Raw genomic sequence first — 26740 nt, 5'->3', positions numbered from 1 at the left:
GAGAAAACAGGATGTTCACGTTCATCACTTGAATCCGCCGCGAAAAAAAATTACTCCTAATCTCGGCGCGCTTCGCTCCGGTCGTTTCCTTTGGTTAAAGTAGTTTGTTTATTATTCGGGGTGTCAAAGCTCGTCGCTGCGCTGCCTTGTTAGTCTTTGCCCGTAGTGCATCGGAACACGGCCCGATCGACCGACATGACAGCTTTGTACCCACTAAGGCAGTCGCGTGAACTACGGAAAGCTCTTGAAACCGTACATGACCGACAGGAAGGTCGAAAGAGGCCGTCGTTAGCCTAACTCTTGTGTACTCTTGAGAGTGTTTTTTTTTTTTTTTTTTTGTGCCTTTCTGCTTTTGCTGTTGCGGGAGGAGAGGGAACTGTCAAGCAGATTTGCGCTGCTTTTTTCCCTCCTCCCTCTCTCCTTGGATGAAGAGGAATAAAAAAACTTGAAAATTGAAAGTTGAGTTGCGTACACTATCGCGGAGCTGGCAGGGTACCTGCGCTAGGTCGACCTACGTTTCTACTACCAAAGAGAAGGAAGAAAACCTATTTCTGAAATAAAGCGTACGTACCAGACGATGCATAGGTAACCCAAATGGCGTTGATTTGAGCTTAAACAAATCGCAAACTCGGTCGACGTGTGAGTGATAAGAGGAGAGTCCGCCCCCAACGAAGCCACGACCGGCTAGCACCCAACGCATTCCCCAGCACCACTCTCCACCAGTGACTCTCACTACTTCGAAAATGATAAGAGCGAACAACGCGGGGTGAGAACTGGCCCTCTATCTTGAAAACAAGGTCCACTTCGAAGAAGGGGTCGGGGATGGTTGGGGGCATCCCCTTCTGAGTCACCAAGGCGCGCCAAGCTGGGCTTTGCTTGTGTGCGAAGTCGAGGGAATCGCAGGCGCGTTTTGTGGGTCGTTGTCTATTTTTCTGCTGCCTGAACTCGTGATGGGTGCAAACATCATGAAAAGAAAAAAAAAAAAAAAAAACCTTCAGTACCAAAATAGCTGAATTTTGGCTTTGGATCGTGGATTAAATTGGATTTTGGAACGTAAAACAAGGTTGCCAAACGCAAGGCTCAAAAGATCACGCGTAATCGCCGAGAAACCGCCGACCGCGTCTCGGTGTGTCTGAACGGGGTCGCTCGCGAACCGCATCCGAAACCGCTTCGCAAACGCAGCTCAACAGCCAGTGTGAGTGCGCCATAAGTGGCGCGCTGAGATGAGCGCTAGACGTTTTCGAGCTCACAACGGCGTAGCTCAGTACACCGAACACCTTCCGCAAGTCGAGGCTTTCACTGTATCAATTTAGGTCGAAAGCGAATTCTCTGGCCGTGAAGCATCGCTTTCAGCTGAGTGAACACCCCCTCTACAGAGGTTGATCCAAGACGACAATTGCAGCCACACGGGAACAGCGCAAATAGAAAAACAAATATTACGATAGAAATACTGGTGTCCACTTGAGCCATTCTACGACGTGCTTTGCGGGGAAGCAAATGCATGGCTTTGAACCGCAGTGGAGCGGCTTTTTTATTGGCTTTCAAATAATTACGGCATGCGTTTATTTTTGACTAAGAGATTCATCCCTTCAGCCGTTTAAAATACTTTCCAATGTCTAACACTAGTGAGAAAGAATCAACATGCTGGGAATATTATTCAGCGCTCAGGTGCTCATCGAGAAAAGCCGTACCCTCAAAACAACCAATATAAAAGGCGGGAGCGCAATGCACCGAGTCAGTGAAGGGTTAGTGTGCGGTGATGGTAATGTTTGTACGTGTTGTGTATGTTCTCCAGTATGTGGAGTGTAGTGTATTGTATGCAACTCCATGCGGCATTCGAAGTGTGCGTGTAATGTGGATGCGTAAATCGTAAAAGTAGAGCAAAACACTTTTTTGGCGCCGATGAGTTGGACGGTACCTAACGCCGCACAGCCTAGACATTTGTAATTACTCTGCTTGAGCCTGCCATCTAGTGGCTAGGAATTTAGCCTTCTTTCATGCTTATATTTTTTGAACCGTGCAATGAGCAAAGTGCTGCTTTGAATTCGCTCTTTCGGGAACGACGTTTGCTTTCGCGAATGGTTTACCATTCCTCTCTAACGTGCGGTGCTAATGAAGAAAATGTGCCGCGGGGAATTGCAAAGGTGAGACGTGATGTGTGCGCAATGGGCGGGTTAGGGTCGTCACCGTTTAACATCGCAGTGTAGAAAACAAGTGAGTGACATCGTTCGAAACGCATCTCCTTACCGGCGCGGGAAGCCGGCTTCGGCAATAAATAAAGTTCGTTCGTGAAAAGCTCGTGTTACGTTTTCAGTTTCTACAGCTCTCACTCCGAAAGCAGAGACTTGCATGGGATGTGCCCGAAGCGGTTGACTGAATTCCTTGAGATAACTGCTTAGCAGGCGGTGCGAAGTAACTGCCTGTCCGAAAAATATGCTAGCTTTTTCCGGTCAAATCGCGGCAGCGTTTCGCATAAAGACCTACGATATGCGTAGCGTAATGGTGTCCTCGTTAAGCCTTACTGAGTTCGATTAACTCAATTCGGAGCCACCATATTGATACGCAGACGTGGGAGGAACGTTGCTCGCCCGTTTGCGGGGACGAATGTTTTTCCGTTTCTAAACAAGCACAGGGGACAAGGTCGTTCCTCCCTTTATGGAGGAATATATGTACCCTTTTGTAAGAACGTAGCTGGTCGCCATCCATTTTCTCTTTGAAGATTTTCGGAAATAATTTAGGATTTTTGAGCGAGATTATAAAAATTATAATATTTAATTTCGTTCAGGAGAACCGCGGCGCCGCAGAAAGGCAAGTGGCCCATTCCATAAAGGCCTGCGGCGCCGTGTCTAATGATGATGTGATGAGACGGGATCCGGCCAACTCGTTGAAAGCCAACTCGTCGACGGCCCATTCGTCGAATAGGGCGATTCGTCGAAGGGCAACTTGTCGAAAGGGGAAATCGGTCGAAGGGCGATTTGTCGAATGGGTTGAATGACGGTCCAATGTAAAAGTTCGTAATTCCTTTTTGTCTTTTGACCTAAATTTTTTTTTTGTGTTTGGACTAGTGACAGCGCCTTTGTTAAGTTACAAGATTGGAAGAAAAATTACCAGGAGGGCAAAGACGGGAGAGAACCTTAAGACAAGTTGAAAAATGTGTCATCTCGTGATCGTCCCTTTGTTACCTTTCTTTATCACTTATTTTGTAATGAGCCGCCGCAGACTGTCGCCGCGAATGGCGTGAACGGGTGGGACAAATGAGTCGAGAGTTTCGTAATGAGCCGCCGCAGACTGACGCCGCGAAGGTAGGTTAACGCGCGCCCCAGTGAAACACAAGTGACGTAGTGACCGTGCCCCACTGCACCGAGAAAGTGGCGAAAGCGGCAAGTTGTTACCTTCGACAAGAAAGAGCAGACTGGAGGTCAGTTTTTTTAAGGAAAGCGCCCAGTGTACAATTTGTTTTTTTACGAAAGAGTTACACATAAAAGACAGAACACGGATTATTATAGGGCAGTATTTGCTTTAAAATTTAAGGAAAAAATTATTTTGGCTTTAAAAAAGCGGCGACCAGTTGGCCTCTTCGACGAGTTGCCCTATGACGAATGGGCCTATTCGACGAATGGGCCGCCGACGAGTTGGCCGTCGACGAGTTAGCTTTCGGCGAGTTTGCCTAGACCCGATGAGACAGTACACATAAGTACAGTATACAGATAACGGTACGTTCTAAAACTATGGCATCTGGTCCCAACCACCAGCGTTACATCTGTGCATAGTATAAGCATATGCGTAGATGTAGTTTTTGTGTGTCTCTGTGTGAGAAAAACACGATTTGTTTTCCCCAGACAGCCGGTACTATCTTCTGATCGGAGTTACTTCGCAATTTTAATTCCCTTAAAGAATGGATATTTAAGGCCAAATCAAGAATTGGGCAAACAAGACCACATTGCAAGGTGTAATTTTAATTCGAACAAGTTTATTACAAAAAAAAAATCATCAAAGGTACACTAATGTGTTTTGCGCAGGTGAGTTCTACGGCCAAGGGGGACATGATATGTTTCCAATCTTCACGATGAGTCGGATAATTAACTCAAACCCCTTCATTGAGTTTTCAATATGTAAAAAGAACCATTTGGTTTCATTTAGAAACTTGCTGAGCGTCGTCAAAAACACCGAATGAGTAATTTCAGCAATAAGGCGTGAAGTTTTGCTAGTTGGTTCATAATGCAAACTTGGAAACAGCGAGAAAAAGAACAAGGGACAAGAACGAGAAGTGAACGAACACAACGTTGACTGGCAACTGAAGTTTATTCCTGCGAGGAACAGAAAGGAAAACAAAAAGATGGAAGATAGATAAAACACAATCCACCCCCTTGAGGCACGCCCGAGCACTTAAACGAATCTGCCGAATTATAATGAAAGACACTTCGTCATCCGCCAAAGCCACGGACGGGGCACCAAAACACGTGTCCGCTCCGTAGGTAGAAATGAAAAACGCCTCATCAATTTCTCTAGTCACTTTGTTGCGGTGACGTAGTAGTAGTAGAAGATTAGGGTTTTGTGGCGCAAAAGCAGCTAAGGCTATGATGCGCCAAGAAATGATACTATTGCAGAAGAGGATTTTGGAGAAGAAAGAGCTTTAGTAGCTGGTAATTTGTAAAATGTATAAAATAACAGTAGGACCCTACATTATAAATGATGCTACAATTTGTGTAAAAGATCAACGCTTTTTAAAAACTTACAAACCTGGGTGGGTGGTAATAATGGCTCATTTCCAAGTAATACACATAGGTGTAAAGGAACGTGCTCTTTGTACAATTGGGAAAAGTAGTGGAGGCGTTTTTCTTCATACGCAGGACATTCTAGAAAAATATGTGAGACACTCAGCGGTCCCTGGCAATGTTCACATTCAGGAAGGTCCTCCCCACGTAAGAGGTGCCCGTGCGTGAGCCGCGTGTGTCCTATGCGTAGTCGACAAAGGACTACCTCATAAAACCTGTCTCTGTGCCTAGCACTCTGCCACTCACTAAGAAAAGGCTTAATCATGTGTAGTTTGTTTGACACCTGTAGACTCCATTCTACTTGCCACTGGGCTTTAACATGGTATTTAATTAGGGCACAGTAATCTCTGTATGGGATGCTACTAATATCTACAGCACGGGAGCCAGAGGAGCCCGCAGCACGATCGACCTCTTCGTTCCCTGGGATTCCGACATGGCTCGGTACCCAGCAGAATAGAACATTAGATCCTTTCCTGGTTGCTGCTACTATTTTGTTTTGTAATAAAACAACGAGGGCATTCTTTGGGGTTTCTAGCGATGTCAGAGCCCGTAAATCACTCAGTGAATCTGCATATATAACTGACCGAGAGTTACTTGTTTGGATGATATGATCTACTGCAAGCAGAAGGCCATGCAGTTCAGCAGTGAAAACAGAAGCGGACGAATTAAGCCTACGAACACTTCTTACTGAAGGGCCAATCATGGCATAGCCAACAAATGATTCAGTTTTTGTGCCGTCTGTGTAGTAGTGGGAATGAGAATCGTGTTCCTTGTGGAGTTCGAAAAATTCTTGTCGCATGACCTCAGTTGGGGTATCCTTCTTATTGAACTTTGGTAATGAAAAATCGCAACGTATGCAGTTAAAATCCCATGGTGCCACCGACTTTGCAATTGTAGCAACTGGGAGCTTACTGTCTATCCCGACTCTGCGAAATTCCGGTTTCTCATCGCGAATGGAGGAATAATGCTAGGCTTGTTTTCGAATGTATTTTGGTATTTAGTGCTCTCCACAGCCTCCCGGGCTGGATGCTGAGCGACTGAACGTATCCTTAACGAATACATAAACCCTGGGGAGAAACGCCGTCTGTCAAGGGACATCTCATTTCCCTCAGCATAGAGCCTGAGCACAGGCGACGTTCTGAAAGCTCCAGTTGCTAAACGAAGTCCCTGATGATGAATGGGGTCCAGTGCCTTAAGAGCTGATTGCCTAGCAGATCCGTATACAAAGCTGCCTTAGTCCAGACGTGAGCGAATCACACAGCGATAAATTTGTAAAAGACATAGACGATCAGGGCCCCATGTCTTGTGGGACAGAACTTTAAGGAGGTTTAGTGATTTCTGACATTTTATTTTCAGATTCTTTATGTGAGATATGAAGGACAGTTGACGGTCGAAAATAAGACCTAGAAACGTATGCTCCTTCTTTACCGGGATGGGAGTCTGGTGCATTCGTAAAGAAGGCTCTACAGAGATTCCCCTTCTCCGAGAGTAGCAGACACACACTGTCCTTATCAGGAGAAAACCTAAAACCATTTTCGTCTGCCCACTTCAAGAGGTTGTTGATTGCAACTTGGAGTCTACGTTCACAAATGGAAGGATTGCATGATGAAACGGATATCTGGAGATCGTCCACATAAAGAGAATATTGCACAGATGGAGGTATAGACCGGGCTGTTGAGTTCATCTTGACTATAAAGAGAGTAACACTCAAGACACCGCCTTGCGGAACTCCAGTCTCCTGAACAAATTCTCTGGAGAGAGCAGTGCCAAACTTCACAAAAAAGGTTCGCTCAGATAGTTGCTCTTTATGATAGCAAGCAAACTCCCACGTACCCCTACTTCATACAAGTCACGAAGAATTCTATAGCGCCATGCTGTGTCGTATGCCTTCTCCAAGTCAAAAAACACTGATAAGCAGTGTAGTTTATTAACAAAAGCTTCACGAATTGTAGTTTCCAGGCGCACCAAATGGTCAACTGTGGAATGGCAGGAACGGAACCCACATTGATTCTTATCTAAAATGTTTTCTTTTTCTAAAAAGTACATTAGCCTTTTATTAATGATGCGTTCAAATGTCTTGCTTAGGCAACTGGTGAGGGAAATTGGACGGTAGCTAGATGCAGAGGAAGCATCCTTCCCGAGTTTCAGAAGTGGTACAACTGTGGCTACTTTCCTTGCCAGTGGGAATCTGTCCTCTTGCCAGACACGATTGAAGAGGTAAAGAATAAGGATTAGTGTAGAAGAGTAAAGGTGCGTAAGCATCCAGTAGTGGATACCATCCGGTCCAGGAGCTGACGGTTTTGTTGAGCGAAGGACCATTTCGAGCTCGTGCTGCGTGAGGGGTTGATTGTAAGCCTCGTGAACACCACCTGAGGTCTTCACGGCATGCGCTTCCGCTCGTTCTTTGTATCTAAGAAATGCTGAGGAAGAGTTTTCCGAACTTGATACACGAGCAAAATGCTGACCAAAAAGATTGGCCTGACCCTCTAGGCTCTCTGGACAGACCCCATTGTGGGAGAGAAGCGGGACTGTGAAAGCAGGGTATCGCCTTTCGATCCGATGAACTTTATCCCAGACTTCTTTCAGAGTTGCAGTACTATTAATTGAAGAGGCGTACCCCTGGAAATTCTTTCGCTTAGATTGGCGGCGAATGCATCTTGCCCGAGCTTTCATATGTTTAAACGTGAGGAGATTACTCTCCGTGGGGTAACGTCGAAAAATACCCCACGCTCTGTTTTGTTTTTTCCTCGATTCAGAACACTCTTCATTCCACCACGGCTTGGGTCTCCGAGGCAGATACGTGGAAGTCACAGGAATAGCAAGAGATGCTGCATGAAGAATAGACTCACTTAAAAGTTCTGTAACTTGGTCCACCGATATTTTATCAAATGATGTACATGCAAGCTGAGTCGCCTCGGTAAAAACACACCAATCTGCTTTCTCAAACTTCCAACGGGCAGTCCGCATCGGCACGCTCTTTGGGGGAAGGTTGTTTTTCAAGAAAATCGGAAAGTGATCGCTTCCATGTGGGTTAATTAGTATCAGCGACCCATGTAAAGGAAGTAAAAATGGAAGCGCTACCAATGGAAAGATCAATACACGAGAATGATAATGAGGATGGGCTAAAATAGGTTGGTTCTCCCGTGTTAAAAAGGCAGAGTGAATGAGACGTTAAAATTGATTCTATCATTCGACCACGGACGTCAACGTGGTCACTGCCCCATAGAGAGTTGTGGGCATTAAAGTCTCCAAGTAAAAGAAAGGGCTCCGGGAGTTGGAGTAAAAGATCATCAAAATCACTTAAGGTAAGAGCAAAAGAAGGAGGTAAGTACAAGGAACACACAGTGACCACATTGTGAAGGAGGAGTCGCACCGCCATTGCCTCCAGTTCAGTGTCTAAGTCGATCGCACAGCAGGGGATGTGCTTGGGAACAATAATTGCAACCCCTCCTGCTGAAATAGATGCATCGTCTCCATCTTTTCTAAAAATGGAATACCGCCTAAGAAAATTTGTATGACTTGCATTGAAATGAGTTTCCTGCACACAGAGCTTGTGGCCGATGTTCCTCCAAGAGGAACTCCACATCGTCAAAGTTCCTCAAAAGGCCACGACAGTTCCACTGAATGACTGCAGTCATTCTATATGGAAGTACCCCTATTCAAAAAAGGGCTAAAGAAAAAAAATCATTTTGGAGGAACTATTGGTTTTTTCCCCTTCTGATTTCGATTTACTGTCTGCTAATCCATCTCATCTAGGTCCGTTTCTCGAGCAGAAGAGGTGCCAGCATCAGCTGTCATCTTTGCATCCAGAGCATTCTTGGCAAACTTGCCAGGAGTCTGAGAGCAATCAGACGACCGTGGGGGAAACCCCCGGCCTCTGCCTTGCCCTCCTCACGTACCAGGCCGTCCCACTGCCCCGTTTGAGTCGTCCACTGCGCGTGAAACGTGCTGCTTCCTCGGCGAAGTCCTCCCCTGAGATGCAGAGCGAGGGGCTCGCTCTCCTGCATGAGGGGACGGCGCAGGAGGGAGGGGCGATGGAGTCACCTCCATCGCCTCAGTGGCACCTCGGTCTTTTGTACCACGGGGTGTGTCCGCTGCTTTTGCAGCTGAAAGTGAATGCCCAGGCAGAGAAATCTTCAACCTGGGCGAAGGGGACTGCAGCGGTTTCCCATGGTCTGGAAAAGACACCTGGGTCGCCACTGACGCCTTGGACGGTGCAGGTCCCCTGCTGGACACCGCCTCGGCAAAAGAGCCTCTCTGAAAAGCAAAGAGACGACGCTTCGCATCCTGGTAACTAATACTCTCCTTCACTTTGAGTGCAAGAATTTCCTTCTCTTTCTTGAATTGGGCACAAGCCCTTGAGTATGCAGGGTGGTCACCGTCACAGTTGGCACACTTGTAGTCTGCTCTGCAAGCATCAGCAGGGGGGTCTTTGCCACTGCATCGGGCACAGGTTTCACGACCACGGCAAGAGCGCGAGCCATGGCCGTAGCGCTGGCAACGGAAGCAGCGGAGAGGATTTGGAATGTACGGCCGCACTTTGCAATTGATGTAGCCTGCTTTCACTGAAGGTGGCAGCGTACTTCTCTTGAAGGTTAAAATTATGTGCCTAGTGGGTCGTTCCTCGCCATCCCGTCGGATTTTTATTCGTTTGGCGGCAACAACACCTTGAGCCCTGCAGGCCCTCCACAATTTCTTCTTCGGAGCTGTCAGCCAGATCACCCTCCGATATTACACCCCGGATGGTGTTGAGTGTGTGGTGAGGAGAAACAGTCACCTTGATGTCATGGATAGTTTGTATGTTCAGGAGAGCTGTAGCCTGGAATGTTTGGAATACCTCCACAAGGAGGTCACCTGAAAAGAGCTTCTTGGCTTCATATTTCGATCCTAGTGTGCTTTGGAGAACCTTAGCAACAATGAAAGGAGATACCTTGGACAGTGGTTCAGCAGTGTCCTCAGAATGCAGTACAAAAAACCTGGTGAAGTAGTCGAGTTGGAGTCGTCTTTGTTTAGAAACGTTGAAAGGGCTTCGGTCTGGACTCTTTTAGGTGGCCGATCAGTTTGTTTTAGCTTAGAACCCATACAGATGAGAAGGAAGTTCAGTGCCCGGGTGTACCGCACACCACGGAGCCCAACAAGGGGGTAGGTAATGTGCCATAGCAAGGAAGGCTTGGCTGACACAATTACACTACCAGTGCTGCCCGGGCACTATACCCTAGTGTGGTTGCAGGGACAGGACCTGTTTCCACTCAAGGTTGGCCCTTGCCGCCTAAGGAGGTGAAAAAGGAAGGATGAGAGTGTACAAGAAAAGAGAAAGGGGTGGGAGGAAAAGTAAAAGAAGGAAGAAGAGGTTAGAAGAGGCGACTGACTGAATCATCCTTGTCGGGCCAAGCCAGGACACCCGTCTACGAGAAGCAGGGGCCGAAGCGGTGTATTGCCTCGCCCGGGGGGCCCCGAAGGGTCCAAACATTCCCCGGGCTCAGCTCAACCACCAGGGTCCCCTTTTCCCCGGACACGGGTACGCCACGCACAGCCTGACGTGGGTGGGCGAACCCACGTGGCTCGGGGTTCGTAGTGACGCCACTCACCAAGCACCTACTAAAGTAGGTGCCCCCTGCGTGCGGGTATGGTGGCCCACGTGGCTGGGGTCTGTGGTGACACTACTCACCAAGCGCCTAGCACCTAAGGTGCAGGCGCCCCCTGCGGGGCTTGGCGTCCGTGGAGACGCCACTCTCCAAACACCTGCTTTCACAGGTGTTTGGAGGCGGGGGTTGCGGTGACGAGCCAGAATCTTAATCTCCGTGAAAACCGGAGAACAGGAACACCTATCACAGTGAACTGCAAGGTGTCCCGACGATGAAGACCGAAGGGAAAGGGAATGCTCCCTGGTCCTAACATTGACACACCTCCCCGTCTGACCTGTGTACAGCCTGCCGCACGACAAAGGTATCAGATACACGACACCCGTCGCGCACGAACATACCGGGTTCGGTGGCTAACCACACACCGAGGCCCAGATAACTCAACAGGAATTAACCGCGGCGCAAAGACGGGACAACTTTGAAGGAGCTGAGAACACAACAGGCACGTCAAACTTCTGAGCCACCTGCTTGATCCTATGTGAAAATGTTTGTACATACGGCAGAACAACCGGCCTGGGAGGACATCTTCCTCCTTTCCCTAAAACTCAAAAGACCTCTAAACACATTGAGAAGCGATTCTGCAACACCCACAACCACAGCCAACGGGAAGCCAGCTGAATGCAACCAGCTGGCCTGAGACAAAAAAACGTTTCTCGCAGCTATGATGACAAGATTTTACCAAAGAGGAGCGTAGACATGACACAGCAATAGCCCTTTTGACAAGTTTTGAATGGGCAGAACCGTACCTCAATAGCCCCTTCTTTGACCGGGGTTCATACGACAAGCAAATATGTGAGGCCTGAATCTTAAGAGACAGGTCCAAAAATTGAATGGCAGCCTCAAAAGGGGTAAGTGGCTTGAACCTCAGGCGCAGGGAACATCTAAAAAACAGGTCAACCATATCCGTGACCACCTCCCCATTATCACCGAAACCTTGACTAGAAATTAAAACAATAGGATAATTATCCGCCTAAAAGTCTTTCAAATGCGCTCGTCTTTCTTCTCAGCAATAGCTCGATCACACTTGGCCAAAAAAAAAAAAAAAAAATGTCGTTAAGAACCGGGGCAACACTGAATCCGATGCCAATTCCGCTCTTTTGCAAGAAAACAGTGTCCTCAAACGTGACATATGTTGAAGCAAGGTGAAAACGCAACAACTCTCAAAAGGGGTCAATCGCAACCCCGCTGAACTTGTGTAGGCGACAGACCGCTCATGTCAATACATTCCTCAACAGCCTTCATGAGTTCACTATGAGGTATCGAATAAAACATGTATTCTACATCCAAGGACATAAGGTCACAGGATCCCGGGTTCTCTTTTTGCAGAAACTCAACCAGAGCCTCAGAGTTACGGATCATAAAAGGATACTCTAATCTAAGAGACGACAGGTGCAGGTGGCGCTGGAGGAAAGATAACACAGGAAGCTGCCACGAATCATTTTGGGTAACGATAGCTCGTTCACTTCTCGTTCTTGTCCCCCTTTTTTTTTCTTACTGTTTTTAAGTTTGGAGTAATTTCAGAACGACTTGAAGAATGTAAGGAGCGCTTTATGTGTATTCCGCACATAAAGTAACCACTCGTGCAACAGGCGTATGAGTGGTTACTTTACTAACCACTCGTGCATTAACTCCCTACATTATGTCCCCCTGGCGGTAAAGCTCGCCTAAACCACCTGCATTAGTATACCCTTCACTGTATTTATTTTTTGTAATAAATTTATGTGATGAATATTTAACATCCTGGGTATAATGCTGCTATATACGGCCTTAGTTACGGGATGCTCTCCATAAGGCCACGCAAGAGCATCGTCGAGAGGCTGCCGCGGGTGCCCACCTGCCACGAGAAGATAGACATGTCCACGGGGTCCTCCCGGGACCCGTTCACTATGGTCACCCGCACGCCCGTCATCCTCTTGACGCTATGCTCGAGGGAGGTGCCCTGCGGCGCCGTGTCGCCGCCCTTCTTGTCCACCAGGGCAGCGATCCACCAGTGCAGCACCTGCAGAGGGCGCACATATTAAAGAAGGAGCCACTAAAATCATGGAGCGTTTGCAATTTAATCGCGGAGATTCCCACACAGAGTGCTTGCTCATGAACCCGCGCACGTCGCGGCGTAGCGTGAAGAATAGCAGGTGAAGAGGTTGAGCGAAGCTTAGAGTCGCTTGCAGACCGAACGATATGCTTCTGCCGCCACTGCTCACACCTTGTATTGCGAATGCGGTCTACAAACCACGTTACACCGATCGAGCCGTTGAAAACTTAGACTCTGGAATCGGCACACCAATCACCTGCAGCGCCTGGTGGCCTAGTAGAGCCACGGCGTCGCCCACGGCGCTGCCCAGGGTTCGTGTGGCTTCTGCGACAGTCTCGGCCAGGAACACGTCCTCCAGAAGTTGGAGACAGGCGCGCAGACGAGGCTCCGGGGAACCGGTGTACGCCAGGGTCACGAGCGGGTCACCCTGCACCACCGTATGGCCCAATAGACCAACGTGATTAGATTAGCTCAGTTACGGAACTGCTCATAGACCACGGCGTCATAGACGCTGCAAGCACGAGCAGTACCCCCCTCACTCACCACGACTCTCTTCCCGTCGTTCGACGAGCCGGACGGCTGCTATGGTAACTGCAGTGCATTTTATTGAATGCATACGTTTTGGAACACGGCGTCTATGGAACGCACAGTTTTGAAACAAAAATCTAGATGGCGCTTTAAACGACAGGAGGCGGACTGAAGTGAGTGAGAGGTGCTTCCTTCCGCGGGAGTTCCCCAACTGAGGTAATCTAGTAACGTTGCAATAGACCTATTGCTAAATTACCCAAGCATCAAGGAGAATGCATGGAATGGTGTTGAACCAATACCACCTTGAAGACAAGGCCTGCGCATGACGTTTCGTTAGTAGATCCCCGACCCGCCTCAAGCGGCAAACACCCCGAAGCTTGACAAGAGGTCGCGTCGCATTTACTGGCGGCCACAGCTGTGTGCGCGACTGCTGAGAGCGAGCTTCCAGTTCATTTGCAACGTGCTTGCAAATACTCCCTCGGCCAGGAGCGCGAGCTAGCACGCGCTCCTGGCTTTGAGACGCGCATTTCTAGCGCTCGCGCTCGCTCTGCGGAAGAACGCTTCAAAGCAGCCACCTCAAGCTCTCGTGCTTGTGACGTTGAGTATAAACAGCGTCCTGAAAAATGGTGTCCAGTGCCAGAGTCCAGCGCACAGCGAAGGGCTTTGCAGCCCTTCGCACAGCGGTATGGCACTTTCACTCATGCATTTCACGCTCCACGTGAACGTCTAGCTTCACAGACACTCGGCGTGAGCATCTGTTTCATTTTCTGCTGCACAAACCACCGAAGCAGGCGACGTAGCTGGCGATGTCGCAGACGATGTAGCAGACGATGGAGCTCATCCGGGCTACCTATTGGAGGCGCTGAGGGGGTCTGCTAGTGATGGCGTTTAGATGAAACGCGCAGGCCTTGTGTTCTAGGTGGTATTGGTTGAGCGCGCCGCACGTGCTGGCATCAGCAGTAGTAAACTTTTCTAAAGAAAACGCCTAAAACAAATGACACCTTGCATGCGCGTTCGCCAACGATGATTTTGGTTATTTACTTGGAATCTTTTATACGGGGAAGGCGTCCGCGTGTGGCGCGTGGAATAGCATTCCCTGCATTCTCCTTGATGCTTGGGTAATTTAGCAATAGGTCTATTATTAGGGAGAGTATGCGTAGACCGTTTTCCCACCTCCGCTACGTTCTCCGCAACGAAAACGCCACTACTGCTGCGCGAGGGTGGCGCTAGCCTTGCCTGAAAAGTCCCGGATCTTGTAGCGGGTTGCGGAGAACGTTGCGGAACAGCGGAAATGATCTACGAAAACTCCCTATTAGGTTTTATCAGAGCGTTAGCGTAGTAGAGAAACTAGAGTTATACGGTGGCTAAAACGTCTTCTACGCGGCATATGTTCCCGGTCTGGTTCTGGTGAAACGCTACGATATTAGAGCAATGCTGTTCTGAAACATTCTATTTTAAGATATCCGTAGGTCGCGTGGTCGTGCCCCTACGAGTCACGTGACCACGTGACGTGCGTCAGGCCACGCCAAGTTTCGTGACAACATGGCGACATGACGTCGCCCTGCGTGGCGTCGGGTAAAGTGATGTAATTGCGTGAAATTGTGCCGCGGCTTGACATTTAACGTTATTAGATCTAGTTGTTGCAAGGGTGACCTTGCGCTGCCACGATGCCCAGATTTGCCCGCATACGTGACGTCTGGTAGGTAGACCAAACGAGCGCCTTAAAGAGACACTGACACCCCCTCCCCCCCCCCAAAAAAAAAAAAAAAAAATGTTTTTTTTTTGTTTTGTTTTGCCAGGCGACTCATTATGGTGTCAGAAGACTACTCAATCAATATTTTGCTAGATCGTCACGTATATATTTAATAAAGTAAAAAAACGCGACTCCTCAAAACCGGAACTGAACTGAGGAGGAAGAAGAACTATAGAAGAGGAGGGCGTTGCTAAAGATCATGTGGCCGTGCAACTTTTTTTTTTTTTAATATACGTGTTTGCAACGTTTTAGAAGTCACAAAAATGGGTGTCTTATTTTCAGTCTATCTTTAGTATTAAGTGTGTGCCTGGGATGACCCACGACTCTAATTATCTATGGTGGTTGTGTGTAAAAGGCTGGTGACCACGGAAAAGAGGGTGAGCGAGACTCAAAACGGCCAGTTCTCGATCGGCGGTTTTTGGGCGAAAAGAAAAGGAATTTCGAGCCGTAGATTGTGTTCTGGGTCGTTGGGCTCTCGTATGCCATGTAGAAATAAGAACCTTGCCGAGCATAAATACCCTGTAAGCGTCCCTTTACCTTCGTTTTACATTACGCCGTTACTTGGCTACCGGCCTTTCCAGAATCTCCGATGGCCATAGAAAGAAGACCGTTTCCGCGACCTCACCTGCCGTCCCATGAAGGGAGCGAAGTACAGGAGCTGCCAGAGACGCTCGCCGGTCCTCTCGGGTGGCCTCATCAGCGTCTGCTCCGAGTAGCAGCGGGCAGAGCGTGCGACCCAGAGGGAGGCGGTCGGGATCCAGTCCGAAGGGAAAGGACGCCACGGCACTCCCCTGGACGTCTCGTTCATCTTCCGGCCGAGAGCCAACCTCCTGCGCGTCACGGACCACGTCAACTATTCGCAACTCCAGCCGGCCGCTCGCCCTCCCGCGGACGGACGGAGAACCAAAGGAGCGGGGACGACATCGGCGGCGGCGGCGCGGAAACGGTGGCAGGGACTGTTGGCCTCAATGCGTAAAGCCGTTTTAACGAGAAAAGTGAGCGCGTTAAAATAGGAATTCTTATGTTCCGCCTTGCAACAGGGCTGCACGAAGCGGTCGGGATGTTTAATTTTATTAGGGGCTTTTCGTATATCGCATACGCTGCGGATTTCTGGTCTTGTGCGTGGCCGCGAGGAGCTCAACCTGTGTTCAAAGTAATGGCAAACGCTCCCGCTAGTAGTGTAGAGCTCTAGCCAGGCACGTAGCCGGGATTTTGTTTCGGGGCGGGGGGGGGGGGGGGGGGGGGGGGGGGGCGGGGGGGAGGGGGGGGGGTTGCCCATGCCAAAATGCTGTATGAGGGGGAGGGGGGAGAGGAGATCCCTGCAAAATGGAAGATTTCAAGGGGGACCCGGGCCCCAAGGGCCTCCCCCCTGGCTACGTGCCTGGCTCTAGCGCATGCGGAAAGTCTATTCTTTGCCCTAAGTAGGAGTGATCTGGTCGCGCAATACAGATCGGGAATGGGTTCGCGTTTTAAGGCCCTTACAAGAAACGTGAATTTTTATTCCAAGCAATTTCACAAGGCAGAATACAAGTACCGTATTTTCCAGACTATAGTCTGTGGACTATAGATGTTTAAAAGTCGAAATTTTACCCGGTGCGGACAATCTATAGATCTAGAAAAATACAAGCTTTTGTATTTTTCTAGATCATTCGGTGTGACAAGACGCGACAGATTTTATGAGTAACATAGTATATTATTAGTGATATATGTATGATACAAGCTTTTTTGTGAGCTAATGCAGCAGGCACTTGTCAAAGTGTGCTCTGTATGATAATTTTTACGTTCGGATTAGGCATTAAGTGCGGACTATGTGCCGCAGTCGGATTATGCACGGGGTGCGGACTAGGGGTGTCGCGAACTTTTCTCGAACCGGATTTTTAGGTCGACCTTTCGGGGCTCGACTGGGTCGAACCGGTTCGACGAACCTTCGAAACTTTTCACCTGATTCGACCAGTTCGACTTTGTGGACAGTTGGCCAGACCTTGATACAAGCATGTCTAGGTTTGGAGAATTTATTTTTATGCAAAGGGTTATATTATTTTATGAACATATGCAATTAAAGGAAACCAATTCTAATCACTGCAGAAGTTAATAACTTAATTTTTTGTGTACCGTAATAACTGAAATAGCCAATCAGCGGTGCCCTTAATTCATGCCTTAGCCATCACCATCTAATCCGAAGCCAACTGGACAGCCTGTCGCGCATGCGCACACGAGTCGAACCTCAATACACGGTTCGTCGAAATTTCCACTAAAAGGTCGAAAAAGTCGAACCTGGTCGAATTCGAACATCGGCCGGTTCGCGACACCCCAGGTGCGGACTATCTAAGCAAAACCTTTCCTTTTTGACCTCAAAGTCGCCCTTGCTTACTAGTATACACCGGGTGCGGACTAGTGTGTGGAAAATACGGTACTTTCTTATACTTGCTTAGTAAATAAATACTTGAAGCATTTTTAGTGCGTCTGTGTTAGCCGGTCGTTTTTGACGAGAGCTTAGAACGGGGAGTTTTGGCGAGAGGGGCTGCAACGTTGTAAGTAACACGGTACAAAAAATGTAGGGTATATTAAAATATTTATTTTTGATAGAGTAATAAATAAAACCCATAAACACGTCGATTATGTTCATAGGCTGTTTTAGCATAGCGTTACCGCATGCTACTGTTGGCTACCGTGAGCACGGCAACGCTCCTGGCTCGCGCTGAAAATTCTGCTTCAAAGGAGGAGCGCGAGCTTCCGGTTGCAATGCTACACCGCACGGTAGTCTGCGGTAACAAATTTCCTATCAATAGCCATAGAGCAGTTTGAGCACGTGTTGCAACACACTAAAACCGAGTTGCGAGCCTGTGACACGAATACATCAGTACTGTGAACGTTGCTCTAACGGAGCTTGACGGTCACCGTACGCGGCTCACTTTTTAAAGGACTATTGGCCAGGCAAGCCGCAGACACGATATCTTCATCACCCTAAAAAATATTTTGCCACAAAAAGTGACGTGGCCGGTGCCCACAACGGGCTCGCCCTCCACAAAGCTTCGCGAGTTGAGGTTGCTGCAACTTTTAAATATCTGCATGCTCGTTTTCCTACCGCAAATCAACATCTCCGTCACCTGTAATATGATCCTACCCTAATCACTTCGCAATTGTAGACAAATAATTCATTTTTAGCGCACTGACCCGCATCAGCGAGCATGCGCACGGGGAATCCTGGAGAATCTATCCCGGGCCCGTCTCTTCCGCCATCTTGGAACTACCGCCCCGCCACCTATAGGGCGTTGGAGTTGCGAATTTTAAGCCAAACAAACCTAGAATAATCAAAGCCTGTGTGCACTCAAATTTCGACGTCATCGCAGTGAGATCGAGCGAAGACGCGGATTGGATACGAGTGCCGCGTTGGTTCTCGGCTGGGCCTCGCGTCCAATCAGCGCATCGAAGGACGCTCGGCATATCGGGCTCGTGTCCAATCGTACAGTTGTTGCGTTATCGAAAAAGTAACGCGTTACCGGTAACGCCGTTATTTGTAACGTGTTACCGCCAACATTGCCCTCGGGGTTAGATAGAATCCTGGTTAATTCCCTCGGAATTAAAGTCCCTCATATGCTTCGTTTCGCGTATTAGGGCAGTTAGTTTTCTTCAATAAGTTAAATGTAGAAACCACTACATTTGTTCCAATAACAAAGTTACGCGGAGTGGCTTGTATTTATGACGAAGTTCTTAAACTCGGCCGTACGTACTTTACGGCACGACTAATGTTGAAGCGATAATTGGTTTACGCGCATGGATGCATCAAAACCAGTTCCGTTGGTCTGCCAAGTGTATAATGGATCGGGGCTTAAAAACATGATCAATAAGTCATTTTCTCAATTCTTTCTCCCTCACGTTCGTTACTCTATACTTTTGTAACGCTGTGCAAAGCCACTCAGCCCAAAACTTTCTCACGGAGCAAAAGAATCACCTGTAGTTGTTAATGAAGTGGTTAAAATCGCCGATGGTGGCGTTCGGGTGCCTCTGGAAGAAGTCGTCCGACACTCGTTCTGGGGCCAGGGGAAACCGTGCGGGACATCCGGTCACCATCTGTTCCTCGGGGACGCTGCACAGTTCAGTCATGGTCGCCTTTAAACGAGCTCTAAAGGTTGTTGATAGTCCGTTTCAATCAGGGTGGAAGATAGACAGGTGGAGAAACGGCCCATAGAAGCCTACCGCAGCGCCGTGACCGGATTGTGTACTCGTCTGCTTGCGGGTACCGCCGATTTGCGACAGATGGCGCTACGGCGAGAGGAAAAAAATCAGAATCGGATTTGCATGGAACTCTATGGGAGAGTGCGCAAAATAAACCGAGAGTACGACAGTCCTCAATTGAAAATCCACGAGAAACCGTCTCCGCCAGTTTAGCCGGTCGGCACCAGTCGCCCACCTGGAGTGAAAGTTCGCAGTGCTCCACATAGATGGCGCCACAGAAAAAGAGAAAACCGAGGGGGACACAATCCGGTCGCTCATTTGGCTCTCGTTTCCCGACCTGTCTATCTTACACCCTGGTTTCAATCTAAATGCGACCGGGGCCGACGCTGTAATACAGTAAAACCAATGAAACAGCACAAAAAAAATTGTGATTCATTTCACCCTGTGAACACGGTTGGTCAGCGAAGCTGTAGGGCACCATCACACATGATACGCCGAGAGACCTACACAAGAGCACTTCACCAAACATTATTACATTATATATACATTATTTTGAAACGGTAGTGATGATTCTTTTGGGATCACTATGATATACACTAATGGGTTCCATTACAACTTCGGTGAGATACCTTGGTAAATTTAAGTCTATATAACGCCTTACATATATAAAAGCTAAAGCAGTGACGTCACCCGACTCGAGCAGGAGAAGTCCCCTTGTTCTCGGATCTATCTCCATTATCACGCGTTTTGACGTTTTTCCTTATCAAAATGCATATCTAGGTCACGGGGCGTATTTGAATTTCCATACTATGGAGCGCTTTTAAGTGCAATTTAGTTTCTGCACACGGATGCCAAAAATGCATGGAACCATGTGGCCATATACAGCTTTGCTATATAAAAAAAAAGCATCGTTACGGCGTTTGTCGTCTTCGTGCGTCCCCGGCATCGGGTCCAATTGCAGAGCTGGCTTCATCCGAACTGGGACAACCTTCCGTGGAGTGAGAGTGGGGCGATCGGAGGCTTCCACCATTCTATACACCGACCCAGTGTTTCCAAAGGAGCCCGCTCTGACCCACACCGTGTGTGGGCACTGCGCGTGCGCAGAAACCGAATTCGGTAGGAGTGAAGCGTCCGCGCATGCGCAGTACCGACAGCAGCGCCACCGAAGTGGCGTGGCGTCAGTGAATTGACGCTCAGAGAATGTCCCGCGATCCCGCGTTTTCTTCCTTTTTCGTGCGTGATTGGGGTAATCGATGATGGCAAACGCACAGAGGAAACCATGACGATGCGCTTTTCACACTGCCTGACAGGCTCCGTCGGATCGTGATGTCAACCGCGGTCGGACTTAATCGCGAGTTTCAGGGAACCGTTTTTGTACCGTCCGATGTGGTACGATGGGCCATCAGGAACGAACTGCGCATGTGCGAGCCTTCTGCGGTAGCGCATGCGCAGTTCGTACCGGAGGGCCCATCGTATACCATATAGCCTATAGGATGTGCAAAAACGGTTCCCTAAACTTCTCTACTTTGAAACGGAGTATGGTTACGTCGCTCTCGCTTTCGACAAGACCTGTCGTTGTCTGCAGCGTGAAAAGATCAACCTGGTATCGCTTCGTAAACAAACGTCGACGCGCTCTTTTGCTTTGCTTAGCCAGCGAAGTGGTGCTGTCACCTGCAGCGATTGCCCGCTGCACTATACCGAATGCCGCCGCTGGTCGCAGCAGGCCACCGCCGGTCGTATTGCCGTTTCGTTTCCCTTTGCCGCTCCTCGTAATCACGCGGCTCCCCGGGAGTTAAAACTATTCCTGTTTGCTTAGGGTTAGAAAGTTATTAGATTCTATATATATATATATATATATATAAAATTAGAGCATATGATATGTTCCAAGATCTTTGAAGGAGTGGTGGTCAGTGACATAGGACGGTAATTTAAAGGGGAATTTCGGTTTTCGTACTTATGTATGGGGATGACACGAATCCATGAAAAATATCGGCTAAAAACAGAGATGATGTATAACTCGTTTTTTTTTTATTTGATGAGGTTATTGATATGGCATATTCATAGTACCGCTATGAACCCATAGCGGTGATGCAACAACAATTAAATCAGTTGCTAGATAGGTTCTTCTTTTATATGTGAAAAAGGCTAGTCACGTCACTTCCCATGTCTCAAGCTGTCGTCGCGGCGGCAGCCTGCGCAACAGTAGGGGTGTGCGAATATTCGTGATTTTCGAATAACGAATCGAATATTACCCCATTTGATTCGTTACTCGAATCGAATAATAATTTTCAAAAGTTTCAAATATTTCTCGTATAATTTCCGAATAGTCCTTATGGTGTCGCGCAGCAAGATTCCATTTCAGGCGTCCCATAACGCGCCGGCGCGCCTGCCTTACGTGCCACAAAGTGGCAATGCGTACGCTCTTTTCGGCAATGATCATCATTATTGGCATCATCAGGTTCTCTCAATTTGTACGTTGCTGTTGCCTCCACTTTCGCACGAGGCTGATCGTGCACGCTTTCGGAAAGCGTGGCGTGGAGACGTTTCAAAACTGGTTGCGACGGTGCCGCCTATGAGCGAAGTAGAAGTTGTTGAAGCGGGAAGTTCTTCCAAGAGAGAGCGCAGCGGAGTGTGAAAGTTCTTAGATCGCTCCTGCGCTGCTTAGTTAAAGTTTCTTGTGTGTGGCGCTATTCTGAAAACGCCAACAAACACGACGACGCCATACTCCTTGCGGGACCCGTCATCCGGGTCCCGCAAGGAGTATGAAAGCGCAGCTGCTACGGCAGGGCAACGTAAAGCGCGAAACACATGTACGACGAAACCGTCCGATCCGACGTCCGACCGCGCAATACGACGGTCGGAGGCGAGGGTTTTCGTAGCATCGGAGAGCGTTGAAAACCCTCGCCTCCGACCGTCATATTGCGCGGTCGGACGTCGGATCGGACGGTTTCGTCGTACATGTGTTTCGCGCTTAAAGCGCGATCCAAACCAACGCTTCTTTTTGTGCCTGTAGGTCGTACGGCTGCGGATGTGACGTATTTTCGTGACGTCGCGCCACTTCTTCGCTCCTTCCGGGCGCGCACAAAAAAGTTGGATAATTTCAACTTCTTTCTCAACGCGCACAAAAACGCGCGGTGACGTAGGAGGGCGCTCCTGTGTCCCGGCCAATCGGTGGAGGCATAGCCTCCTAGAGGAGGCTATGGTGGAGGGCAAGCTAGTTCCGCCTCCGCGTTTCTTCGCCGCCTTCTCAGAGCAAGTGACAAAAGCGCCCGGTGCACATCCACAATTAGCCCTCTCCTCCCCCCACTTTTATTCTCTTCCAACATAACGCGATCTCTCTCTCTCTCTCTCTCTCTCGCCGCCTTCTGGCTGCGACAGACTGGCCTGGCCAGGGAAGCAAGTATGATGCTGGCTTTCAAGCCCCGCCTGAGTAATCAGAGCGTTCGCGCCAGGGCAGTAACAAACAAAATTGGTTGCGTTATCGCAACTGGCTTGCACCGTATACACACTCGTAGAGGAACCAGCCTTTCTGAAGCTGAATAAATGTGCAGTGCCTCAATACAACGTTCCTTCTCGAACGAACGACGTTCTCGAGGACGTACCGGAAATGTACGATGCTGCCAGGTATGCTTTTCACACTTTGCTGCACAGCGTCCTAAGGCAGGACGTGGGGTGTATCGCCATCACCACTGACGGCTGGACGTCACGACCTGGCGACAGTTATGTGATGGCTGACGTGCCATGTGATGAGTGAGAACTTCGTGCCTTACAGTATTGTGCTTGGGTACCGCTGCATGTGTGAACGCCACACTGCGGAGAATGTGCGTTCTCTGATCGAGGACATCTTTGAGGAGTGGGGCATACCTCTGACGCTTTCTTGCTTTATGGTTAGTGAAACTCCCGGAACTTCGTTTCTGCGATTGCCGGAATGCCGTGGGTGCAGACTGCTTGTTCTGCACATACCTTGCAGCTTTACGTTCAAGATGCCAACAAAGCAACCAAGGGATTCGCAATTGTGTGCACCAAAGTGCGAGCCATATGTGGGGCACTACAAACGGAGCAGCAGTGCAAGGGCAAGACTGCAAGATAAATAAAAGAGGATGGGCATAGAAGTTCCTCTTGAGCTGCTGCAAGATGTATCCACAAGATGGAATAGTAAGTACGCCATGCTGGCACGCCTGTTGAAGCTCTAGGCCGCTGTTGCGCTTAGCCTGCAGAAACCGATACCGTTGAGAACTTGACCACGGACGAATGGCGTCTTGTACGGCCTTGGTGTCGGTGCTGAAACCAATTGAAGATACCGCAACAGCTGCTTGTGCAGAGTCTTTCCCAACGCTTTCCATGGTTGTTCCACTTGTTCACTGTGTGAAGATGTTGCTTTCTGAGGACGCAAGTGGAACTCAAGGCAAGGCATTTTCCCAGAATCTTCTGAGATCGGTGAAAATAAGGTTCCTAAACGTAAACCTTGCCACGTTCCTTGATCCTCCATTTAAATACATCTGCTACAACGAGGAAGAAAAATAGAATGTAAAGTTCCTTCTAAGTACAATGCTTCAGAATGTACCATATACTCAACACAGCTCGCGTCCAAAGAAAGTTTCACCGAACAGCAATCTTAAACCAGTGAGCAGCCTTCAGTGTGGAAGATATTGAACAGCTTGGCATTGCCGAAGAAGATTGTTGCTCCAAGTTGTCTAATACAAGAGGTCTACGACTACCTTCACTCTCCAGTTTTGCCACGTATTTACTGCCCATTCCGCTGGTGGAAGGCTGTAGGAAAAAAAAAGTATAAGTCCCTTGCATGTGTGGCGCAACAATACCTGGCGATTCCCGCAACCCAAGTTGCAAGCGAGAGACTGTTCGCAACGGTGCTCGAACACTGTGACAAGCCGACGAGAGTCTCTTGTTGCAGAACACGTGGAAAGCATGCTTTTTTTGCGTGGGAACTATAAGTACCTCAGGCTGACGTAACAAGCCTTCTCGATTTCCTTATCTACGAAAATCAGATGTATAGTATACTGTCTCATCTCACTCACATATGGTTATTGAAAAAAAATTTGATAAGGTGTAAGATTTTTTTTCTTAGTTCCGCGCGAACTGTGATTTTATGTTCAGCATCCGGGTGGACCTTGATATTATGTTTAGCATTCTAAAAATTTAGTAGCTTTTGTCTCTATTTAAATATATATCGTAGAATTCTAATCATCATCGTCTAGTCGAATTGTTACAATGATTTTAATACACATTATAGAAAATGCTTTTTTTTAATCTGTCCTCTTCTTTAGTAGCAGTCCACTTACTATTCGAAAATTATTCAATTCGTATTCGTTTGGGTGCCATAATTATTCGATTTGTATTCGATTCGGTTTCAAAAATCACTATTCGCACACCCCTACGCAACAGTAATTTTTACCGCGAAACGTATGCGGTTAGCGCAGCGTGCCTCGCATTGTTATTGGGACAACCTTATTATCAATTATCTGGTTCGAATGCTTGTTTTGTGCTTGTTCTGTGTAGAAACGAATGCTGTGGTGTATGTTGTATGTGTAATTCTTTTTCTTTTTTTTTTTTTTTTTGCGAGGACGCTGACACGAGAAAATCCGACCATTTAAGGTATATTCACGCGCTGATTATTTCCTCTTTATTTCCCGGACATATTCACGGGTGCGGGGTGTTTACGTCAGAATGACGGATCCCGGACGGAAGGCCAACTGCGTTACCCTAAAGGGGCCAGCCAGGGTCACAAATTGGACACGGGTCATCTTTCGGCTCGCGTTCTCGCTGATTTAACCCGAGCCCCAGATGAACACTGACGCAGCGTTCGTGTCCAATCGCTGCCCACTCTGGCCTCTTGTACGTGACGCCAAAAATTCAGCACTACATTCTTGCTGAACGCAGTGGAAGACCCTCCACTCGCTCGCTTTCATCGGGCTTTTCCCAAGCGCGCATCAAAGTTCCATGCAAGGCGGAAAGCTCGCGTCAGCGGCAGAGCGTCTACTGCATTTTAACCTAACTAAAAATGCTGAGTCACCATGGAGTGTGGACGAATGTGCAGCGTTTGGTATTTTTAGGAGAGCTGCTCCTGAGCGTGCTCAGAACTCGTCTCACAGCCCAGGATACTCAAAAATGGCAGGCCGCAGGAGGTGGTTATTGGAATGGCCAATAGGTAGGGCTCCGTGTTTTCGGATAAATCCGAAAAACACTGAAAAACGCCCGCCGGTAAAATTTTAATCAATTCGGATTTATCTGATAAACTCCTAATTTCGATGTGCCAATGCCCCTTCCCCCCTTTTTAATAAACTAAAGAAAGACGGTATTTTAAAATTAAGTTTGATCAGCGCAAAGGGTCAATAGTCCCGGGAAAATGCCACCACAGTTATCTTTTAAATCTCGCTTCATCGACAAAAAGGGCTCCTACTGATCATCTCGTCAACGCTCAGAACGACATGTCACTGTGCATTCGGGTCACGACAAAAGCCCCTGTATTGGTTTCCAGTTTAGACCATACTATTTGTGTTTTAAGAGGAAGAGAGGTTGTGTTTTTGTAACAGCTAAAGCTATACACGGATCCCAGAGATTGCATAAAATTGTAACAGGGGCAGTTGAAACTTCCCTATTCCATCCTTTACCACTCCACCTCGAGCGGCCGCGGGGTAGCATGGAATAGGATGGGATGAATACGTGCTTTCCAGGCGACTAACTCCACAAATTTATTTTTAAGGTGTCGTCATTTATCCAAGCCGCAGATGTGTGCAACTTTTGCCGTGCGACAAATTAGTATTGCCAATGGCAATGGCACCAACACCAAACCCAGCTGAAGAAATACTATTTGATATAAGCGCGTTTTATTTTTACTTATCTAGCATACGTATACGCCCGGATATATATATATATATATATATATATATTTTTTTTTTTCCCATAAGAAACATTGTGAAATTAAGCTCCGAATTTCGAAGATTTTGGAATCAAACAAAAATGAACTCCTATAAACTCCGAATTTTCGAGAAAAAAACAAAACAAAAAAAAAACTCCGAAAACACGGAATTTTACGACTAGGGTGGTTCCACGAAAGGGATTTTAACTTCCGGTGAGTCGCGTTCCGCCATGTTGATCACCAGCGCCCACTTTCCATAATAGTTTGCATGCAAAAAACTATTTATTGACGTCAATTTTTTTTTTAATGAACGTGTGCTTACAAGCACGGTGATGTGGGCGTACGCTCACTATACACCAACTCAACTCTCCTACGTCACGCCGCGGTGGTGGCGCGCCGGACGCACTTCCGGTCTGGGGCGGTGGGCAGAAGTCGCCGTGCCAGACATGCATTCCTGTGTTCCTTCGGAAGAAACGAGACAAAAAACCTGCCTTATCGTCAAAATGCTGCGATGGGGGCTTTACCAAGAGAGTCTGGAAAGGTTTGAAGATCAGTTTTCATGTGTTTTTGCACCCTCCGTTCTTCCGAGAACGTAGATAGCAGCCGTGAAAAGGGCAAACCAGACGCTATCGAACTACGATTGCGTGTGCGGGCCACAGTTTGTGGTCGCCAGATGTATTTGCTTTGTTCCAACATGAACGAGAGAAAACCCCCAAGTTGTCCGGACCACCCACGGATTCAGTGCGTCTTCAAATTCACACGGCCGCCTGATCGTTCGAACTTTCGTCTGCTCTTTCAAACTTGTCTGCTTTTTGTCGTCTGCTCGTCCAAACAAAAGCGGCCCGTAGACCAATCTTTGACCCGGTGATTGCAATAAGAAGTAATTGCAGGCCTCAAAAGACTTAAGTAGGCTCGGTGTAAACAGTCGATACAAGATGTTAATTATTGGTACCGGTG

At 48.1% G+C, this 26740-nt stretch overlaps 1 protein-coding gene across 1 annotated transcript in view; it reads right to left on the bottom strand.

Annotated features, from left to right (window-relative positions):
• Window positions 1-26740, bottom strand: part of LOC120844754 — a 115871-nt gene that overhangs the window by 18271 nt on the left and 70860 nt on the right. Inside the window, exons 3-6 of the mRNA XM_040216685.2 lie at window positions 18683-18817; window positions 15356-15560; window positions 12706-12876; window positions 12252-12416 (exon numbers count right to left, since the gene is read on the bottom strand). Of these exons, the coding sequence (XP_040072619.1) occupies window positions 12252-12416; window positions 12706-12876; window positions 15356-15560; window positions 18683-18817 (676 nt within the window). The remainder of the gene's footprint in view (window positions 1-12251; window positions 12417-12705; window positions 12877-15355; window positions 15561-18682; window positions 18818-26740) is intronic.

This window comes from Ixodes scapularis, unplaced genomic scaffold, assembly GCF_016920785.2.
Source record: "Ixodes scapularis isolate PalLabHiFi unplaced genomic scaffold, ASM1692078v2 PGA_scaffold4__175_contigs__length_147842914, whole genome shotgun sequence".
In the NCBI taxonomy this organism is placed as follows: domain Eukaryota; kingdom Metazoa; phylum Arthropoda; class Arachnida; order Ixodida; family Ixodidae; genus Ixodes; species Ixodes scapularis.
This window is presented reverse-complemented; position numbering and strand designations above follow the sequence as displayed.